Below are 19,489 nucleotides of genomic sequence, written 5' to 3' on the forward strand. Positions count from 1 at the left end.
CAGCTGCGCCCGACTCAGTCCCTGGAGTACCTGGGAGTTCGATTCGACACCCAAGTGGGCAGAGTGTTCCTGCCAGACAATCGGATTGTCAAACTTCAGGCTCAGGTGGACCAGTTCCTAGTAGCCTCTCCCCTTCGGGCTTGGGACTATGTGCAGCTGTTGGGCTCTATGACGGCCATGATGGAAGTTGTGCCCTGGGCCAGGGCTCATATGAGACCACTTCAACACTCTTTGCTGCAGCGCTGGACTCCGATGTCGGAGGATTATGCTGTGCGCCTTCCCTTGGACCCAGCAGTGCGCAAGGCGCTGAGCTGGTGGATGCAGACAGACAAGTTGTCTGCGGGAATGCCTCTGGTGACCCCAGAGTGGATTGTCGTCACGACGGACGCCTCGTTGTCGGGCTGGGGAGCCCACTGCTTGGGAAGGACAGCGCAGGGGCTCTGGTCTCCTGCAGAGGCAAAGTGGTCTATCAACCTCCTGGAACTCAGAGCCATTCGGTTGGCGCTTTTGGAGTTCATCCCGGTACTGGTGTTGAAGCCTGTACGGGTCCTGTCGGACAATGCCACGGCTGTGGCCTATGTCAACCGCCAGGGAGGTACCAAGAGCGCCCCTCTAGCCAAGGAGGCTATGAATCTTTGCCAGTGGGCGGAAGCGAACCTGGAGCAGCTTTCAGCGGCCCACATTGCCGGAGTCATGAATGTCAAGGCGGACTTTATCAGTCGCCATACCTTGGAGCCCGGAGAGTGGCAGCTATCTGCTCAGGCGTTCTTGGACATCACGAAGCGCTGGGAACAGCCGAGCCTAGATCTGATGGCGTCATCGGCCAATTGCCAAGTGCCGCGCTTTTTCAGCAGAGGACGGGACCCTCGATCCCTGGGAGTAGATGCTCTTCTCCAACTGTGGCTGACACAAGAGCTTCTCTATGTGTTCCCGCCCTGGCCCATGTTGGGCAGGGTGCTAGACCGGGTGGCAAAGCATCCCGGCAGGGTAATCCTGGTGGGTCCGGATTGGCCCAGGCGTCCCTGGTATGCGGACTTGATCAGGCTCTCAGTCGACGATCCTCTGCGGCTGCCAGTGGAGCAGGGCCTGTTACATCAGGGTCCCGTGGTGATGGAGGATCCCTCCCCCTTTGGTCTTACGGCCTGGCTATTGAGCGGCAGCGTCTGAGGAAGAAGGGCTTCTCAGACAAGGTCATCGCCACTATGCTGAGAGCGAGGAAGCGCTCTACTTCTACTGCTTACGCCAGGGTTTGGCGTATCTTTGCAGCGTGGTGTGAAGCAGGCTCACTTTCTCCCTTCACTGCTCCAATTTCTTCAGTGTTGGCGTTCCTGCAAGAAGGTCTGGAGAAAGGCCTGTCGCTCAGTTCCCTTAAAGTCCAGGTAGCGGCTCTCCTTGCTTCAGGGGCCGCCTGAAGGGTGCTTCCCTGGCTTCGCAGCCAGATGTGGTGCGCTTTCTCAAGGGAGTTAATCACCTGCGCCCTCCTCTGCACTCAGTGGTGCCTGCGTGGAATCTCAACCTGGTACTAAGAGCATTGCAGAAGCCGCCTTTTGAACCCTTGTCGAGGGCATCTCTGAAAGACCTGACGTTGAAAGCAGTCTTTTTGGTGGCTATCACTTCAGCCAGAAGAGTTTCCGAGCTCCAGGCGCTCTCATGTCGAGAGCCTTTTCTGCAGTTCACTGAGGCAGGAGTGACTATTCGCACAGTGCCTTCCTTCCTGCCCAAGATTGTTTCTCGCTTCCATGTGAATCAGCAGCTCTGTCTCCCTTCCTTTCGTAGGGAGGACTACCCAGAGGAGTACTCTGCTCTTAAATATCTGGATGTGAGACGAGTCATCATCAGATACTTGGAAGTGACCAATGATTTCCGGAAATCGGATCATCTGTTTGTCCTGTTTGCAGGTCCTCGTAAGGGTCTGCAGGCTGCTAAGCCTACAGTGGCAAGATGGGTCAAGGAAGCCATTGCAGCGGCTTATGTGGCCGCGGGGAAGGTGCCGCCTATCCAGCTGAAGGCTCACTCCACGAGAGCTCAGGCGGCCTCGATGGCAGAGGCCGGATCCGTCTCCTTGGAAGAGATATGCAAGGCGGCAACTTGGGCTTCGGCTCATACATTCTCCAAGCATTACCGTTTGACTGTGGCTGCATGGGCGGAGGCCCGGTTTGGAGCTTCAGTGTTGAGGTCAGGGATTTCAATGTCCCGCCCTGGGTGAGTACTGCTTCGGTACATCCCACCAGTCTATGGATTGATCAGCTTGATGATATGGAAGGTAAAATTATGTATAATCATACCTGATAATTTTCTTTCCATTAATCATAGCTGATCAATCCATAGCCCCTCCCAGATATCTGTACTGTTTTTATTCTGGTTGCATTTCAGGTTCAAGTTTAGTCTTCAGTTACTTCAGAAAGACTTCGTGTTCAAGTTTTTTCACTTGGATTCTTCAAGAGTTAAGACGAGTTTGTGTTACAGTGAGCTGCTGCATTCCTCTCCCATCCGTTTTACGGGGCTGGATTGAGACTTAAAATTCTGCCGGCACTCCCTCCCGCTTCGTGCGGCTGTAGGGCAGCTTTGTACCCCTCCCGCTTCGGCGGTGTTAGGGTCAGTCAGCTCCTCCCGCGGTTGCGGTTGCAGGATAAGCCAGATCCCCCCGCATCGGCGGGTGTGGTGTCCCTCCCCCGCTCCGCGGGGATGAGCTGGACGGATTCCCCTCCCCCACTTGTGTGGGGATGAGCTGGGTTAATTCCCCTCCCCCGTTTCGGCGGTGGTGAGCTGGGCAGAGTGTCCCTTCGTGGGTGTAATTCTCTAAGTGCTGAGTCCTGCGGATGGAGCTTTGATATCGACATACTGAGGAGTTTCCGGCAGCACATGACCACATATAGGGAGGCAAAAGTTTGCTCTCTATCTCCACCTGCTGGTAGATGGACACAACCCACCAGTCTATGGATTGATCAGCTATGATTAATGGAAAGAAAATTATCAGGTATGATTATACATAATTTTACCTTCTAGCCCATCCAGCGGTTCTACTCCAGGCCAACTCATCTTTGATCTCATCTCTGAGTCCTTTGAGGAACTGGTGCTTCTGAGCTAGTTTGTTCCAGATAGTGTCTGGTGGTTGTTGATGGAAAAAGTGTATTTGTGACCTGGATTGGCTGCTGATGGAAACAGGATGCTGGGCTCGATGGACCTTTGGTTTTTCCCAGAATGGCAATACTTATGTACTGAGCCAGGCCTCTGTCTCAGTCGTTGCAGCGCTGTCTCTAATGCGAAGATCCAGTGTGGATTATCAAATTTCTAGAGTTCATGTAGCTGTACACGGGTACTCCCTTCCATCATTTATATATGGAGATAGAATCAAGTTGTATCCTCAGAAACATACAGCTCTTGAGTACCTTGTGTGCAAGGGGGAGGGGGAGGGGACAGGGCCTGGGCTAAACAAATCCATCTGTTATAGTTACAAAATAGAATACCTCAGTGCCCTAGCGCAGAGTCTAATTTACAGGCATAAGGCCAGGTAATTTTCAAGTTGCCAAGAATAACTTTCTGGTTCCCAGCAAATTCTTTGCAAGGTTGAAAGCCCAGTCAGGTTCCCTCTGGGTGTGGTTATTTAGCCCAAGCATCAGGTTTATTCCTTTGATACCCCAAGTTCAGTGTTCCAGCCTTCCCTGTGCTGAAGCTTCAGCCTAGTGGGCAGAGAACTCGCTTGTTCAAATCCCAGCTGTCTCTAGTCCTGATACCACCTTACATTATGGCTGTCATATCCAGAGTATTGAGAGGTCTTCTTTCCCTGTGCCTGCAGCATCCAGAGCACTGAGAGGCTAAGATCCTCTTCCTTTCTCTTTTTATGTAGTATTCAAAGCATTAAGAAGTTAGACCCTCCTCATTCTGTGAGAGGCTAGATCTTCCCTGGTGGTTGCAGGATTTAGAGAAATGAGAGGCTAAAACTCCCTGTAACTGCAGGTTTTGCTTATGTTGGGCACCCCCTGAGATTTTCCATCTTGTGTAATTGTGTGTTTGTCTCTTCTTTTCCCAGGCAGAGTTCTGTGACCTGAACCTTGTGGCCCACACAAATGGGAACTACTCAGTGGACATGGAGGTGATGAGGAATGGAGTTAAGGTTGTGAGGTAATTATTGTGTGGAGATGTGATTGCATCCTTTGCATGGAGAAAGGGAGGGAGTGTGATCTTGGGGTTAGGTTTACTGTCACAACCGGGCTAGGACTACAGGAGTAGCGGAATAGGGTCAGAAGCTGCGTGCTCATGTCACAGCATCCTCTGAGGGCTGGAACTGCATGGAAGAGTGAGGGGAGTGATTTTGCCATGAAGTCATAGTGCTCTGTTTGTGCTAGGACTTACAGATTGTGATGTGGGGTCAATGACTAAACAAAAAAGGGAGAGAAGGGGAGAAGGGTGCTATATACTGTTCACTCTAAACTGAGCGAGAGTCCTCCACCTACAGTCCTGCCAGTGGGGGATACTGTTTCACTATCATATTTTCAATAGTGAAAGACAGGCAAGCTCTGCAGGACTCCAGGGAACTTGCCTGTCCCTAGCAATTAAAAAATGTTGAAGCACCACCCCCCCATTGGTAGCAGTGCAGTTGGAGGACTCCTGCTCAGCTTAGAGGGAGCAGTAGGGCTATATTCAGCAATGTAATATCCAATTAAAGTTAACCACTTTAGTTTTCTGGCTAATTAAACTGATATACAATTGGTTTATCTGATCAAGGTAGGATGCTGAATATACTTGTCTAAAATTATCGTCTTATTTTGAAATTAGCCATTTGTGCAGCCCAGCTTAACTGGATAACTTTATTTATTTTGATTTAGCTCACACTAGTATCTCAAAGTGAGCTATATTGAAGTACAATGGATATTTCCCTTTTCCGCAGAGGACTTTCAATCTGTGTTAGTACCTGAGACATGATCACAAGGAGTGACAGTGTGATTTGAGCAATGATTTCCCAGTCTTCTATCCCACTGTTCTAACCTTTAGGCTTCTACTCCACTCAACAACAATAACATTAGTACTCTTGACTGTACATTTGTTTGTACTTATGTATATCTTCTTTTATTGTATCAGTTATTTTCTGCTGCTCCTTTACCTGATGCTGCTGCTAGCCCTACCCACCAACTCTATGCTGATCAAGGTGACATCTTAGGGGATGTTTAAATTTACCATCTGAGCTATATGCGCTGAAGGAGCACGACAAAGGAGCAAGTTGTGTTCTTTTGCATGCCTCCTTCACACGCCCTATATTTTGCTTTAGTTTATTCTTTCATTTTTGTTTTGGCTCTTTTTGACACACTTGGCCATGACTTTTTGATACCTGTTCAGTTAAGCCACTATCTGCCTACCTGCTGGCAGGCACTCAAGTCAAGCTGATGTCTTGTGCAATGGTCTTTGTAAGCCCTCTCTACATTTGGGACCCTCAGTCTTCAATTTGCAGGTGAGCCTTGTTAACATCTGCTTGCTTAGGTTTAAGTGCGCTTCCAGAATTACAGGCTGCCTCTTTTTGTGGTTATTGGGTCTTGGCTCCTAGATGGGGATTCTTTTTATCTCTGCCAGTCTTGCCTTTCTGACTGTTTTATCTTTTCATGTTCACATGATCATAAACACGGTGGGGGGACTGTCTTATTTGTTTTCCCCACTCTTTCCCTGAGGTTTCTCTCGACCAATTGCTCCCTGTATATTGACCCTTTCACAGTACATCTTACTGGACTAGTAAACCTCTCCTGACACTAGCCTTGTTTGACGATTTCAGTCAGCTGCTTGCTGAGTTTCTGCTCCATCCTAGCCCCCTGCTGTTGCTTGGGGATTTTAGCATTCATGTGGCCTCCCCTCATTTTGTCTAGAGTTGGATATTCTAAAACTATTCAGGGACCTTGACTTTTCCTTTGTTTCTTATGCGCCTACTCATCAAGCTGATCATTGCTTAGATCTTGTTGCCATACGGGATGTGCAATTCCCCTCCACTACTCATTTCAGTGTTGTGTTATCTTAGTTGGACCATTTCCTTGTTAGTCTGACTGCTCAATTTCTTCTGCTCTCTCTGTCAAGCCTTTGTCTTTGTGGGGCAAAATTTTCAGCAGCTTGACAAAGCTCTTCTCTGCTTGCAGCCTCCTATCTCTTTCAGTCCTCACATTTTGTTCACTAGAGAATAAGGTACTGGTCTTCAGTACTCGGCCATACTATGCCTTTAATGATTTGGTCCCTCTGAAGTGTTCTTTTAATGCTCATCCCTGGTTCAATACTGAATTAAGGTCCTTCTGGACAAGGCTGCAGAAGGCAGAGTGCCACTGGAGGAAGGATAGTTCTTTAGTGAACCTTCAGTGTTTGAGTTTAAGTCCTTGTTGAAGACCTTGCTGAGCCAATTATAGCATTACCCAAATTCATTCTTTTGAAAATTTTTCTCAGCAGTTGTTTGGTATAGTTCATGTCCTCTGTTCAGCTTTCACCTCTTCTTCAGTTAACACAGTTTTAACCCTGGATTGTTTTGCATATTTCCTCTTGGATAAATTGGTGCTCTTCAGGGACCCTCTTTGACATTACCCACTCATTTCCATCCCTTCCCTCCTCTCCATTTAGCTCCTTTCTACCTGCGTGTTGTCCGGCAATTGTACACTTTTTACTATGTTCTATCCTTTATCATTTATTGGCTTTCAAAACTTACGAGCTCTGTGCATCCTTCAGGTTCCCCAATGATTGGGGCTCCTGTGTGGCTAATCAAGGCTTGTTCTTCTGCCTTACTGCCCTCTCTTCTAGACTTAGTTAACAGTGGAGGAGTAGCCTAATGGTTGGTGCAGTGGGCTAAGAACTTGAGGAACTGGGTTTAAATCCCACTGAGGTTCTTTGTAACCCTGGGCAAATCACTTAACTCTCTATTTCCCCAGGTACAAAACTTCAATTGTGAGCCCATTTGGACAGAGAAACTATCTGCATATAATATATGTAAACTGTACCACAGAAAGGCACTATATCACAGTCTTTGTCTAGGGACTGTGCCTCATATGTGGAAGCAGTTGGTGATTATGCCTCTCCTTAAAAGATCTGGTTTGGATCTCACCTTTCCGTGGAGTTTCCAGCCTATTGTTAATCTTCCATTTCTAGTGAAGCCTACTGAAAAGGTGATATTCCAACAAATGGTCAAGTTGTGGGACTCTGCAACTGTTTTCCATTCAAGGCAGTCAGGGTTTTGTGAGGACTATAGCACGGACACTGCCTTGTTGACAGTACTGACAGACATTGTCATCATGGATCTGAGCTCTACCTTTGATTTGGTACGCCTGCTGGAATTCTGCGTGACTGCAGAGCACAGAATTTGCACAGAATTACTCATCCGCGCAAAATTCAACATTTTTCTCTGAGGCGAATTGGCTGGCTGGCCTCCCCACCGGCACCCCCCCCCCCCCCCAACCTCGGTGGGTCCTTTCCAGCCTGCGGTAAAGGATGGCAGGCTCCCCCACCATTGCCCTCATGAGCTTCAATGGGACCTCCCCGCACCTACCTCAGTACACCTGGTTGTCTAGTGGTCTCTTTGGGGATAGGAAAGAACCCCACTCTTTCCTGCCCGCTGTTGCTGCTCTCTGGCTGGTGCCGTTGCTTTTTCAAAATGGCCACCGAGACTTCAAGCGGTAATCTTATGAGACTGCCAGTGGCCATTTAGAAAAGCGGCTGTACTGGCCTAGAGCAGTGGCTGCGGGCAGGAAAGGAGGGGGGTTGTTTCGTGCCCCAAAGAGGGACTCCCATGCAGCTCCTCCTCCTCCTACCTCATGAGTGAATTGCAGGGGAACCATAAAAAATATGAATGACGTGTGGGTGCAGGGAGGGAGGGAGGGAGGGTGCTATAAAAAAAGTTGGATGTGTGGAGGAAGGGGGCTGTTAAAATAGGTAGATGCTGTGGTTGGAAGGAGGGAGGTGGCTATAAAAAAGGTGGATGCTGTGGATGGAGGGAGGGGGCTGTAAAAAAAAGGTGAAGGCTGCAGATGGAGGGAGGGAGGTACGGGGGCTGTAAAAAAAAAGTGGATGCTATGGGTGCTGGGAAAATATGGATGGTATCTGTGTACAGGGAGGGGGCTGTAATATTAGTTAAATTATGACAAACTTGCAGAATTTGCAGAATTTTGAATTTTTTTGCACAGAATTTTGATTTTTTTTTTTTTTGCACAGAATTCAGGCAGGAGTAATTTGGTTAGCAACTCCCTTCTCCTGGCTCACCGCCAAGATGCTGGCATTGTGGAGACAATATTGAACTGGTTTAGGTCCTATTTGTGTCACATCTGTGGCCGTGACCACCCTCAGCCTTACCTTGTTTCTGGGGGTCAGCCTCTGTGCTGGCTTCTGTCTGTCTCTGTGTTAGTTTTGTCTCTGGCTCTGTGTGCTGATTACTTCACTAGACCTCACCTGTGTGGGCTATGCCTCTCTGGGGAGCCAGACCTCACCTGTGTAGGCTATGCCTCTCTGGGGAGCCAGCATCTAAGATGGCTGCCGCCTACTCTGTGCCAGCTTCCAAGATGGCTCCTGTTTGTCTTTCCTGTGTGTTCACTTCCTGTGTGTTCCCAGCCTCCCCTTGGTGTGAGTGTGTTTCTTGCTCCTGTCCTGCGCAGGTGACATCATCAGTGAGGACCTTCATAAGGAAGTGCTGTGCTAGCATTCAGGGCCTTTGCATGGTGTTATGCCTTTAGGCCAGGTCAGGTTAGTTAGTGTTCTGCTGCACTACTGCTTAGCCTTTCTCTGGGTTCTGGCCCAGCTTCTGTTTGTGTCTGTGGACTGCTAGTCCTTCTGTGTGGGCTCTGCCCTTCTGTTTGTGTCTGTGGACTGCTAGTCCTTCCGTGGGGGTCTCTGCCCTGCTACTCTGTGTCTATGGACAGCTTGTCCTTCTACTCCCTTGCTCTGTGTTTGGAGTCTGAAGCCTTCAGCCACTCTCCCTCGGTTTGTGGTGGGAGTCTGTAACTTCAGCCTGACTCTGCTAGTTCCTGGTGTATTCTATCGTCTGCCGCCTGTCTCTGACTATTGCCTGAACCCCGATACTCTCTGCTTGCTGCCAGCCCTGACCTCTGCTGGTTCCTGTCGAACTCTGCTTCTGCCTAGTTAGGGCGTTTACCCTGAGTGCCTATCCTGAACCCTGCTTCTGCCTAGCTAGGACGTTTACCCTGAGTGTATATCCTGAACCCTGCTTGTATATCCTGAGTGTATATCCTGAACCCTGCTTGTATATCCTGAGTGTACATCCTGAATCCTGTCTCTGTCTAGCTAGTGTGTATTTCCTGGGTGCTTATCCTGTATCCTGCCTCTACCTAGCTAGTGGGTTTACTCTGTGGGTATTCCCTGAACCCTGTTCTGCCTAGCTTGCTGTGTGCCCTAGTCCTTGCTCCTGTTACGCTTTTGTTCATCTGGTCTCCCTGGTCTGTCTTGTGTTCCTTGCTAGTGGCAGCGCAGCAGCTTTCAGTCTGAGTCTAGTAGTTAGTCTAGCTTCCTCATGTTCCCTGACCCAGGGTGGGTCCTCTGGATCTCTCGTTCCGGCCTCGTCCTGCAAGTCCTGCTGGCCACCCGCACGCTGGAGCTTAACTCCAGGGGAACGGTGGTCAAGTGCAGGTGGTATAAAATTGATCTAAAATGCAAGGAAGTTTGATCATGTCACACCACTTTTGATTCAGCAGTATTGGTTACCTATAAGGTCTAGAATACATTTTAAGGTTTTGGTCTTAATGCACAAGGCCTTCTATACTGGTGTCCCCATATATTTATCCTCTGTGCTTCTTTATCACTTTTCTACACACTTGCTGCCTGTTATTCCCTCGGTGACCAAGCTGAGGCTTGACTGTACCCATTCAATGTCTTTCAGCTTTGTGGCTCCTTCTTTATGGAACTTACTTCCTCCTGCTCTTTAGATTGAGCTCTCTATTGCCTGGTTTAAGGCAACTCTCAAGACTTTACTATTTAGATGTGATTAATCTTGAAATTTTTGATTTCTTTCCTATTGTGGTTGCTCTGTGGGTGCCAGGCCTCTTTACCCTCTCCCCTGACCCCCATTCTGTGTCCTGGGTGGACATCCAGTTGGCTATTCACTGCCTCCACACCTCTTGTTTTATGTCTGTCTCTTTTGTCTGCTCTAGTTTTTTCCTGTGTAGTGACCATATTCTGTTTTTTATACCTTTTTTGTAAATCGCTTTGATATGCTTTGTAAAAGCGATTTCTCCGAGGACAAGCAGGCTGCTGTTTCTCACTGATGGGTTGACGTCCGATGGCAGCCCAAGGTCCGGAAATCTCCCTAACAACAAAGCTTGCTAGAGCCCTCGTGCACATGAGTGCACGCACCGCGCATGTGCGACCGTCTTCCCGCCCATCGCGCGAACGTGTCCCTCAGTCTCTTTTTTTCCGCGGTCAGGGCGGCTGTTTTACGGTCGCTCTGCGCCTTAGGAGAGAGCCCTTGCGATTTACTGTCTTTTTTTCTTGTTCTCTCGTTTTTTCGCGAGCCCGCTCTCTTGTTTTTCTAAAAAAAAAAGGTTAGACGACTTCACTTTCCTCTTCTAGTTTGTCGGAAGTTTTTTGTTTTCGTTTCATGTGCGGCCGTACAGGGTTTTGTTTTTCCCCTTTTTGGCACCATCGCGTCTTTTGATTTCGCCGCCGTGATTTTTCTGTCGATGTCATCGAAGATCGCCAGTGGTTTCAAGAAGTGCACTTGGTGCAGCCGGGCAATCTCAGTCACTGATCCAGTGCCTTGGGGCAAGTCATCGCCCCGACGCTTATACTTTGTGTCGTGGCCTTAAAAAGCAGACACAAGCATCGAGATTAGCTCAGTGGGAGCGCCTGTTCCACGCATTGCCCGGTTCTTCAACGACATTGGCAGCGGTACCGAGATTGTCGGCGGCGGTGTCGATGTCGGCACCGGAGAGTGCATCGACGTGCGGAGCGCAGGTAATGGCTGTCCAGAGACCATCTCACGCTGGCAGCAGTGGGCCATCGAGTGGGTCTCCACCTGCCTCGAGGGCTCCTGCGGTGCAGGCCCAACGGGACCGACCATCTTCGGACCTGACCCCGAGAAGACGTTTGGATTCAACGTCTTCCTCGTCGGTACCGGGGAGTACCGAGACCATGCTTCGAGCGAAGGCAAAGAAGCACCGTCATTGGTCGCCCTCCTGTCACAGTACCGAGAGCTCTTGGACGCCGAAGGATTCGGCACCCATGAAGCGTCAATGCCAAGAGGACCGCTCACCCTCCATACAGGACGTGTCGATGCGCACTTCTCCGGACAGCCCGGTACCGCCTCCGCCTCCTCAGCAGATTCAGGCTTCGACTCCTTCACCAACTCCCCAGCTTTTCTCATCAGCCACTCTTGACGAGCGCCTCAAAGCCATTCTTCCAGGGATCCTGGAAAGGCTGCTGCGACTGTCTGCTCCGGTACCAGAGGTGCTTGTGCCTACGGTACTGTCAACAGATGTGGCGGCTGGCTCCCCGTCCGTGGTGAGGCCCTCGACGTCGGTACCGCTTGCGGTGTCGGCGCCAGCTGCCACCCAAGTGGATTCCCCATCGACATCGGTGGAGGGAGCTTCATCACCGTTGGCATGGGAGTCCACTTCTCGACACCGTCATCGAGGGCATCGATTCTCGGCATCGAGATGGGCCCGGCTTCAGACTGCAGTCAGAGAGATCATGTCTGATACCGAGGGAGAGGCCTCGTGGGAGGCAGAGGAAGACCCAAGATATTTCTTGGATGAGGAGTCTTGTGGTCTTCCTTCTGATCCTACTCCTTCGGCAGAGAGAAAGCTTTCTCCCCCCGAGAGTTTGACTTTCTCGTCTTTTGTCCGGGAAATGTCTACGGCCATTCCCTTCCTAGTGGTCACTGAGGATGAGCCCATGGCTGAGATGTTCGAGGCCCTGGATTATCCTTCACCACCTAAGTAGTCATCCACTATTCCCCTACATAATGTCCTTCAGCAGACATTGATGGCGAACTGGATGAAACCATTAACTAATCCCACCATCTCTAAAAAAGCTGAGTCCCAGTATCGGATTCACGGGGACCCGGAGTTGATGAAGACCCAGTTGCCTCATGACTCTGCGGTTTTGGATTCCGCTCTCAAAAGGACCAAGAGTTCTAGGGATTACGCCTCGGTGCCCCTGGGGCAGGAGTCTAGAACTCTGGACTCTTTTGGGAGGAAGGCCTATCATTCCGCTATACTCGTGGCCAAGATCCAGTCCTACCAGCTCTACACGAGCATCCATATGTGGAATAATGTGAAGCAACTGGTGGACTTGGTCGATCAGCTCCCTTCGGAGCAGGCCAAGCCTTTTCAGGAGGTGGTCAGGCAGCTGAAGGTGTATCGTAAATTCCTGTCCAGGGGTGCTTATGACACTTTTGATGTTGCGTCTAGGGCTGCTGCTCAAGGTATAGTGATGCGCAGACTCTCATGGCTGCGTGCCTCTGACCTGAAGAATTGAGTCCAGCAGCGGATTGCAGACGCTCTTTGCCGGGGGGGGGGGGGGGGATAATATTTTTGGCGAGAAGGTCGAGCAGGTGGTAGAACAGCTCCAACAGCGGGAAACTGCACTTGACAAACTCTCCCACTGGACGCCTTCAGCATCTACCTCTTCAGGTAGACGTTTTTACGGGGGTCGGAAAAATGCTCCCTACGCTTACAATAAGCGCAGGTACAATCCTCCTTCCTGCCAGCCTGCTCAGGCTAAGCCCCAGCGCGCTTGTTCACATCAACAGCTTGCACCTCAACAGGCCCCTGCAGCTCCCCAGCAAAAGCAAGGGACGGGCTTTTGACTGGCTGCAGGCGAGCATAGCCGATATAAAAGTGTCTGTGCCGGACGATCTACCAGTTGGAGGGAGGTTAAAATGTTTTCACCAGCGGTGGCCTCTTGTAATCTCCGATCAGTGGGTTCTTCAAATAGTCTGGCTAAGATACTCCCTCAGTTTGATGTCCAAACCTCCAAATTGTCCACTGGGAGCTTCGATTCTGTCTGGGGACACAGCACTTTCAGTATTTTGTAATGCCCTTTGGGCTCGCCTCCGCGCCCTGGGTGTTCACCAAATGCCTGGCGGTAGTGGCAGCGTCTCTACGCAAGCTGGAAGTGCATGTCTTCCCTTATCTCAACGATTGGCTGGTGAAGAGCACTTCCGAGGCAGGAGCTCAGCAGTCCATGCAGATGACTATTCCACTCCTGGAACTACTCGGGTTTGTTATAAATTACCCAAAGTCCCATCTTCTTCCAGTTCAACAACTAGAATTCATAGGAGCTCTGCTGGACTCAAAGATGACTCAGGCCTACCTCCCCGAAGCAAGGGCAGACAATCTTCTGTCCCTCGTTTCTTGGGTCAGAGCGTCTCAGCAGATCACAGCTCGGCAGATGTTGAGATTGCTGGGCCATATGGCCTCCACAGTTCATGTGACTCCCATGGCCCGCCTTCACATGAGATCAGCTCAATGGACCCTAGCCTCCCAGTGGTATCAAGCTACGGGGGATCTAGAGGATGTTATCCAGCTGTCCACGTTGTTTCTCAATTCCCTCCATTGGTGGACAATTCGATCCAATTTGACCGTGGGACATCCCTTTCAAATTCCTCAGCCACAAAAGGTGCTGACGACGGATGAGTCTCTTCTGGGGTGGGGAGCTCATGTCGATGGGCTCCACACTCAAGGAGTTTGGTCCCTCCAGGAAACCAGTCTTCAGATCAACCTCCTGGAGTTGAGAGCGGTCTGGAATGCGCTAAAGGCTTTCAGAGATCGGCATTCAAATTATTCAAATTCAGACAGACAGTCAGGTTGCCATGTACTACATCAACAAGCAGGGGGGCACCGGATCCTGCCCCCTGTGTCAGGAAGCCATTCAGATGTGGCTTTGGGCTCGCCGTCACGGCATGTTTCTCCAAGCCACCTATCTGGCAGGCGTAAACAACAGTCTGGCCAACAGGTTGAGCAGGATAATGCAACCTCACGAGTGGTTGCTCAGCTCGGGCCTGGTATGCAAGATCTTCAGAGTGGGGGACACCCTCAGTGGATCTTTTTGCCACTCAGACCAATCACAAAGTCCCTCAGTTCTGTTCCAGACTTCAGGCCCACGGCAGGCTAGCGTCGGATGCCTTTCTCCTACATTGGGGCAAGGGCCTCCTGTATGCATATCCTCCCATACCTTTGGTGGGGAAGACTTTGCTGAAACTCAAGCAGGATCATGGAACCATGATTGTGATCGCTCCCTTCTGGCCACGTCAGATTTTGTTCCCACTTCTTCTGGAGTTGTCCTCCGAAGAACCGTGGAGATTGGAGTGTTTTCCAACCCTCATTACTCAGAACAAGAGGGCGCTTCTGCATCCCAACCTCTGGTCCCTGGCTCTCACGGCCTGAATGTTGAGAGCGTAGACTTTGCCTCCTTGGGTCTGTCGGAGGGTGTCTCCCGAGTCTTGCTTGCTTGCAGGAAAGATTCCACTAAAAAGAGTTACTCTTTCAAATAGAGGAGGTTTGCCGTGTGGTGTGACAGCAAGGCCCTAGACCCTCGCTCTTGTCCTACACAGACCCTGCTTGAATAACTTCTGCACTTGTCTGTGTCTGGTCTTAAGACTAACTCCGTAAGAGTTCATCTTAGTGCAGTTAGTGATTATCATTATCGTGTAGAAGATAAGCCTATCTCTGGACAGCCTTTAGTTGTTCGCTTCATGAGAGGTTTGCTTTTGTCAAAGCCCCCTGTCAAACCTCCGCCAGTGTCATGGGATCTCAATGTCGTTCTCACCCAGCTGATGAAACCTCCTTTTGAGCCACTGAATTCCTGCCATCTGAAGTACTTGACCTGGAAGGTCATTTTCTTGGTGGCTGTTACTTCAGCTCGTAGAGTCAGTGAGCTCCAAGCCTTGGTAGCCCATGCTCCATATACTAAATTTCATCATACCCGTCCTGCTGACCGTCAGTTGCACACATTGGACTGCGAAAGAGCATTGGCCTTCTATCTGAAGCGGACAAGCCCATTCAGACAGTCCGCCCAAATGTTTGTTTCTTTTGATCCCAACAGAAGGGGAGTGGCTGTCGGGAAACGCACAATTTCAAATTGGCTAGCAGATTGCATATCCTTCACTTACGCCCAAGCTGGGCTGACTCTTGAGGGTCATGTCACGGCTCATAGTGTTCGAGCCATGGCAGCGTCAGCCTGCACACTAAGCATCACTCCACAATTTCAAGCCCTCCCACCAACCTGCCTCACACTCCCCCTTCCTGCATATACAGTAACCATCCTAGCCCCACGCAGACCCAACACCATCCCCCTTTGTCCCACTCTACTCCCTTCTAGCCCCTAGTGTAAGCCCCTTTTCAACAGTCATGCTTATCTGCAAAATGTCCATATTCAAGCATCAAGACCTGCGTTTTGTCACAATAGTCAAGTTTCTCAGCTGGATGTTACTCCCTCATCACATATCAGACCAGGCCCTCACGAAGCCTGCTTGTCGGCCTTCTTCCCACGCTCCACCACCACCTGCCATGCTGAATCTTTTCTAGGCTCAGTAAACTCCATCGGTTGCTGCGTCTGCACCAGCAAATCAGGACACCCCATAGCCCGCAACAACGACCATGCTTCATCCGATGTCTTGACTCTGCGCAACTTCCCATCCACCGTAATCCACAATGCGAACAGGAAAAGCCATCTGTACCGGATCCTCTTTGAGCGCATAAATCCTGTGACTTCTCGAAACGTGCGCACGTTTGTGCGCGCCAAATTCTGGTACACCCTAATCTTATAATTTTTCCAAAGTATTTCTTTTTGTAAACGGGCCAGATTCAAAATCTTTTCCTTGGTGGAGCAATCCAAAAAGCATACCACGACATCCCTCGGGTTAGAACCTCTCCTTGGGCCTGCAGCTCGATGCGCCCATTGAATGCATATACCCTGTTGTTGGGCCCCGTCTCCCGGAGTCAATATGTAGAGACACAATTCTCGTATTACAGCTTCACAGTTACTGAAAATGTCCAACTCTGGGATACCTTTAAATCGCAAATTATTGTGACACGGCCTGTTTTCCAGGTCCTCCAACTGTTCCCTGAGCTGTTGCAGCTCCTCCTGATCCGCAATCGCTTTTCCTCGGAGCTTTTCCACATCCGTTTTGAGGGTCGTGATCCCCTCCTCCATCTCGCCAACACGGGACCCCAGATAATGAATTTCAGCCCTAATATCGTTTAGGGCGTTTTACACACCTTTCCTGTTCCCCTCAAAGTCCGCTTTTAAGTCTTGAAACCAGCCCACCACATCGGCTTTTCTGATGTTAGTAGCTTCCTCCGTGCTGTCAGAGGGCCTTTCTATTTCTGGATTAGCCTGCAGAGATGCCATCTTTTTTTCTCTCCACCCCGGCTTTGCTGTTTCTCCTTTCGATTTTTCGCAGTTCTCCGGTGTGAAGCGGAACCGTTCCAATGCTTTTTTCAGTGGCATAACCTGGGATCGTCACTCTCCTGCCTTTTCCAAGCTCAAATAGCCTGCTTAGATAGTGAAATTTGCTCAATAAAACATCAGCCCCAGTGGAGCCACACGATCAAGCAGCCATCTCGGACCGTGACGTCACTTCCTTCTCGAGTCTTGACGAATTTTTGATATTTCTTCTTTTCTTTTATCGTTATTCGTTCTTTTTTTTTTTTTTTTTAACCTAAACCCAGTATTTTCTCTTAGTTTTTCCACTTTCTAAGTTTTCTTTCTTTTCGACGCGGCCGGCCTTTTCCCCTTTTGTACCTTTTACTTTTTAGGTACGATCGCGTCGTTTAATTTCGCCTAAGCCGTTTTTCCTTCCATGTCATCGAAGACACCCAGCGGCTTCAAACGTTGTACTCGGTGCAGCTGGACCATCTTGGGTACCGATACACACGCTTGGTGTATCCAGTGCCTTGAGCCCGACCATAGGTCAGCCGCTTGCAGTCGGTGTCTTCGCATGAAGAAACGGACCCAAGCATCTCGAGAAGCCCAATGAGAGAAGCTTTTTGGGGCTTGGTCCGGTCCTTCGACGTTGACATCGGTACTAAGGTCGGCGTCGTCGACATTGAGGGACGCATCGACATCGGGATCGAAGGTAATGGCTGCAGAACGACCAACTCATGCTGGGAGCAGTGAGGCATCGAGTGGGTCTCCACCTGTCTCGAGGCCTCCTGTTATACAGGCCTCAATCTGGAATCCAAGCCTCCAAATTGCCCACCGGGAGCTCAGTCCTACAGCTCCCAGCACAAGCAGGTACTTGCAGAGGAACTCTCCGCCCTTCTACAGGCCCAAGCGGTCGAACACGTTCCAACAGGGGAAGAAGGGCTGGGATTCTATTCCAGGTACTTCCTTGTGCGAAAGAAAACAGGGGGGATGGGTCCCATCCTAGACCTAAGGGCCCTGAACAAATTTCTTGTCAGAGAAAAGTTCAGGATGATTTCCCATGATTCAGGAAAACGATTAGCTATGCTCTCTGGACTTAAAGGATGCTTACACACACATCTCGATACTTCCAGCTCACAGGAAGTATCTTCGATATTCGCAGGGAACACAGCACTTTTTTTTTTTTTGTTACATTTGTACCCTGCGCTTTCCCACTCATGGCAGGCTCAATGCGGCTTACATGGGGCAATGGAGGGTTAAGGGACTTTCCCAGAGTCACAAGGAGCTGCCTGTTCCTGAAGTGGGAATTGAACTCAGTTCCTTTCAGTACTGTGTACTGCCTTTTGGTCTAGCGTCTGCGCCCAGAGTATTTACCAAATGCCTAGCTGTAGTCGCAGCATCGCTAAGCAGACTGGGAGTGCATGTGTTTCCTTATCTCGACGATTGGCTGGTGAAGAGCACCTTGAAGGAGGGTGCTCTGGAGTCCATGCAAATTACTATTTGGGTGCTAGAGCTGCTGGGGTTCATCATAAATTATCCCAAGTCCCATATCACCTCAGTCCAAAAATTGGAATTCATTGGAGCCCTGTTGAACACTCAGACAGCTCGAGCTTATCTTCCTGAGACAAGGGTAGACAACCTTTTGTCCCTGGTGTCCATAGTTTGAGCATCTCAGCAGGTCACGGCTCGGCAGATATTGAGACTTCTGGGGCACATGGCCGCCACAGTTCATGTCACACCCATGGCACATGGGTCTACATTTGAGATCAGCTCAATGGACCCTAGCTTCCCAGTGGTTTCAAGCTGCAGGGGATCTAGAGGATGTAATCCAACTGTCCACCGACTTTCGGAGTTCTCTTCAGAAGTGGACGATTCGATTCAATTTGACCATGGGGCGACCATTCCAAGTTCCTCAGCCACGAAAAGTGCTGACGATGGATGTATCTCTCCTGGTGTGGGGAGCTCATGTAGATGGGCTCCACACTCAGGGAGCCTCGTCCTTTCAGGAAAAAAAAGGTCTGCAGATCAACCTCCTGGAATTAAGAGAGATCTGGAATGCTCTAAAGGCTTTCAGAGATCGGGTGTCCAACCAAGTGATCTTAATTCAGACGGACAATCAGGTTGCCATGTTTTACACCAACAAGCAGGGGGGCACCGGATCTCGCCCTCTGTGTCAGGAAGCCGTCCAGATGTGGCTTTGGGCTTGTCATCACAGCATGTTTCTCCAAGCCACTTATCTGGCAGGCATAAACAACAGTCTGGCCGACAGGTTGAGCAGGATTATGCAACCTCACGAGTGGTCACTGACCATGGGCGTAGTCTGCAAGATCTTCAGAGCGTGGGGCACCCCCTCGGTGGATCTTTTTGCCACTCAGATCAATCACAAGGTCCCTCAGTTTTGTTCCAGGCTTCAGGCCCACGACAGACTAGCGTCAGATGCCTTTCTCCTACATTGGGGGACAGGCCTTCTGTATGCGTATCCTCCAATACCTCTAGTAGGGAAGACTTTGCTGAAACTCAAGCAAGACTGCGGGACCATGATCCTGATTGCACACTTCTGGCCACGTCAGATCTGGTTCCCTCTTCTTCTGGAGTTGTCCTCCAAAGAACCGTGGAGATTTGACTGTTTTCCAACCATCATCACTCAGAACGAGGGGTCAATTCTACATCCCAACCTCCAGTCTCTGGCTCTCACGGCCTGGATGTTGAGAGCGTAGAATTCGCCTCCTTCGGTCTTTCAGAGAGTGTCTCCAGAGTCTTGCTTACTTCCAGAAAAGATTCCACGAAGAAGTGTTACTTTTTCAAATGGAGGAGGTTTGCCGTCTGGTGTGACAGCAAGGCCCTAGATCCTCTTTCTTGTCCTACACAGACCCTGCTTGAATAGCTCCTACATTTGTCAGAATCTGGTCCCAAGACCAACTCCGTAAGAGTTCACCTTAGTGCGATTAGTGCTTATCATCGCCGTGTAGAGGGTAAGCCTATCCCTGGACAACCTTTAGTTGTTCGCTTCATGAGAGGTTTGCTTTTGTCAAAGCCCCCTGTCAAACCTCCACCAGTGTCATGGGATCTCAGTGTCAGTCTCACCCAGCTGATGAAAGCTCCTTTTGAGCCACTGAATTCCTGCCATCTGAAGTACTTGACATGAAAGGTCATTTTCTTG

At 50.0% G+C, this 19,489-nt stretch overlaps 1 protein-coding gene across 2 annotated transcripts in view; it reads left to right on the plus strand.

The window, feature by feature from the left end:
• SYN1 (synapsin I) overlaps positions 1-19,489 on the plus strand; it is a 557,871-nt gene that overhangs the window by 203,242 nt on the left and 335,140 nt on the right. For both annotated transcript variants that reach the window (XM_030193892.1, XM_030193893.1), the window contains exon 3: positions 4,031-4,122. In XM_030193892.1, coding sequence (XP_030049752.1) covers positions 4,031-4,122 — 92 coding nt within the window. The remainder of the gene's footprint in view (positions 1-4,030; positions 4,123-19,489) is intronic.

The sequence above is a fragment of the Microcaecilia unicolor genome, chromosome 2 (assembly GCF_901765095.1).
Source record: "Microcaecilia unicolor chromosome 2, aMicUni1.1, whole genome shotgun sequence".
Classification (NCBI taxonomy): Eukaryota; Metazoa; Chordata; class Amphibia; order Gymnophiona; family Siphonopidae; genus Microcaecilia; species Microcaecilia unicolor.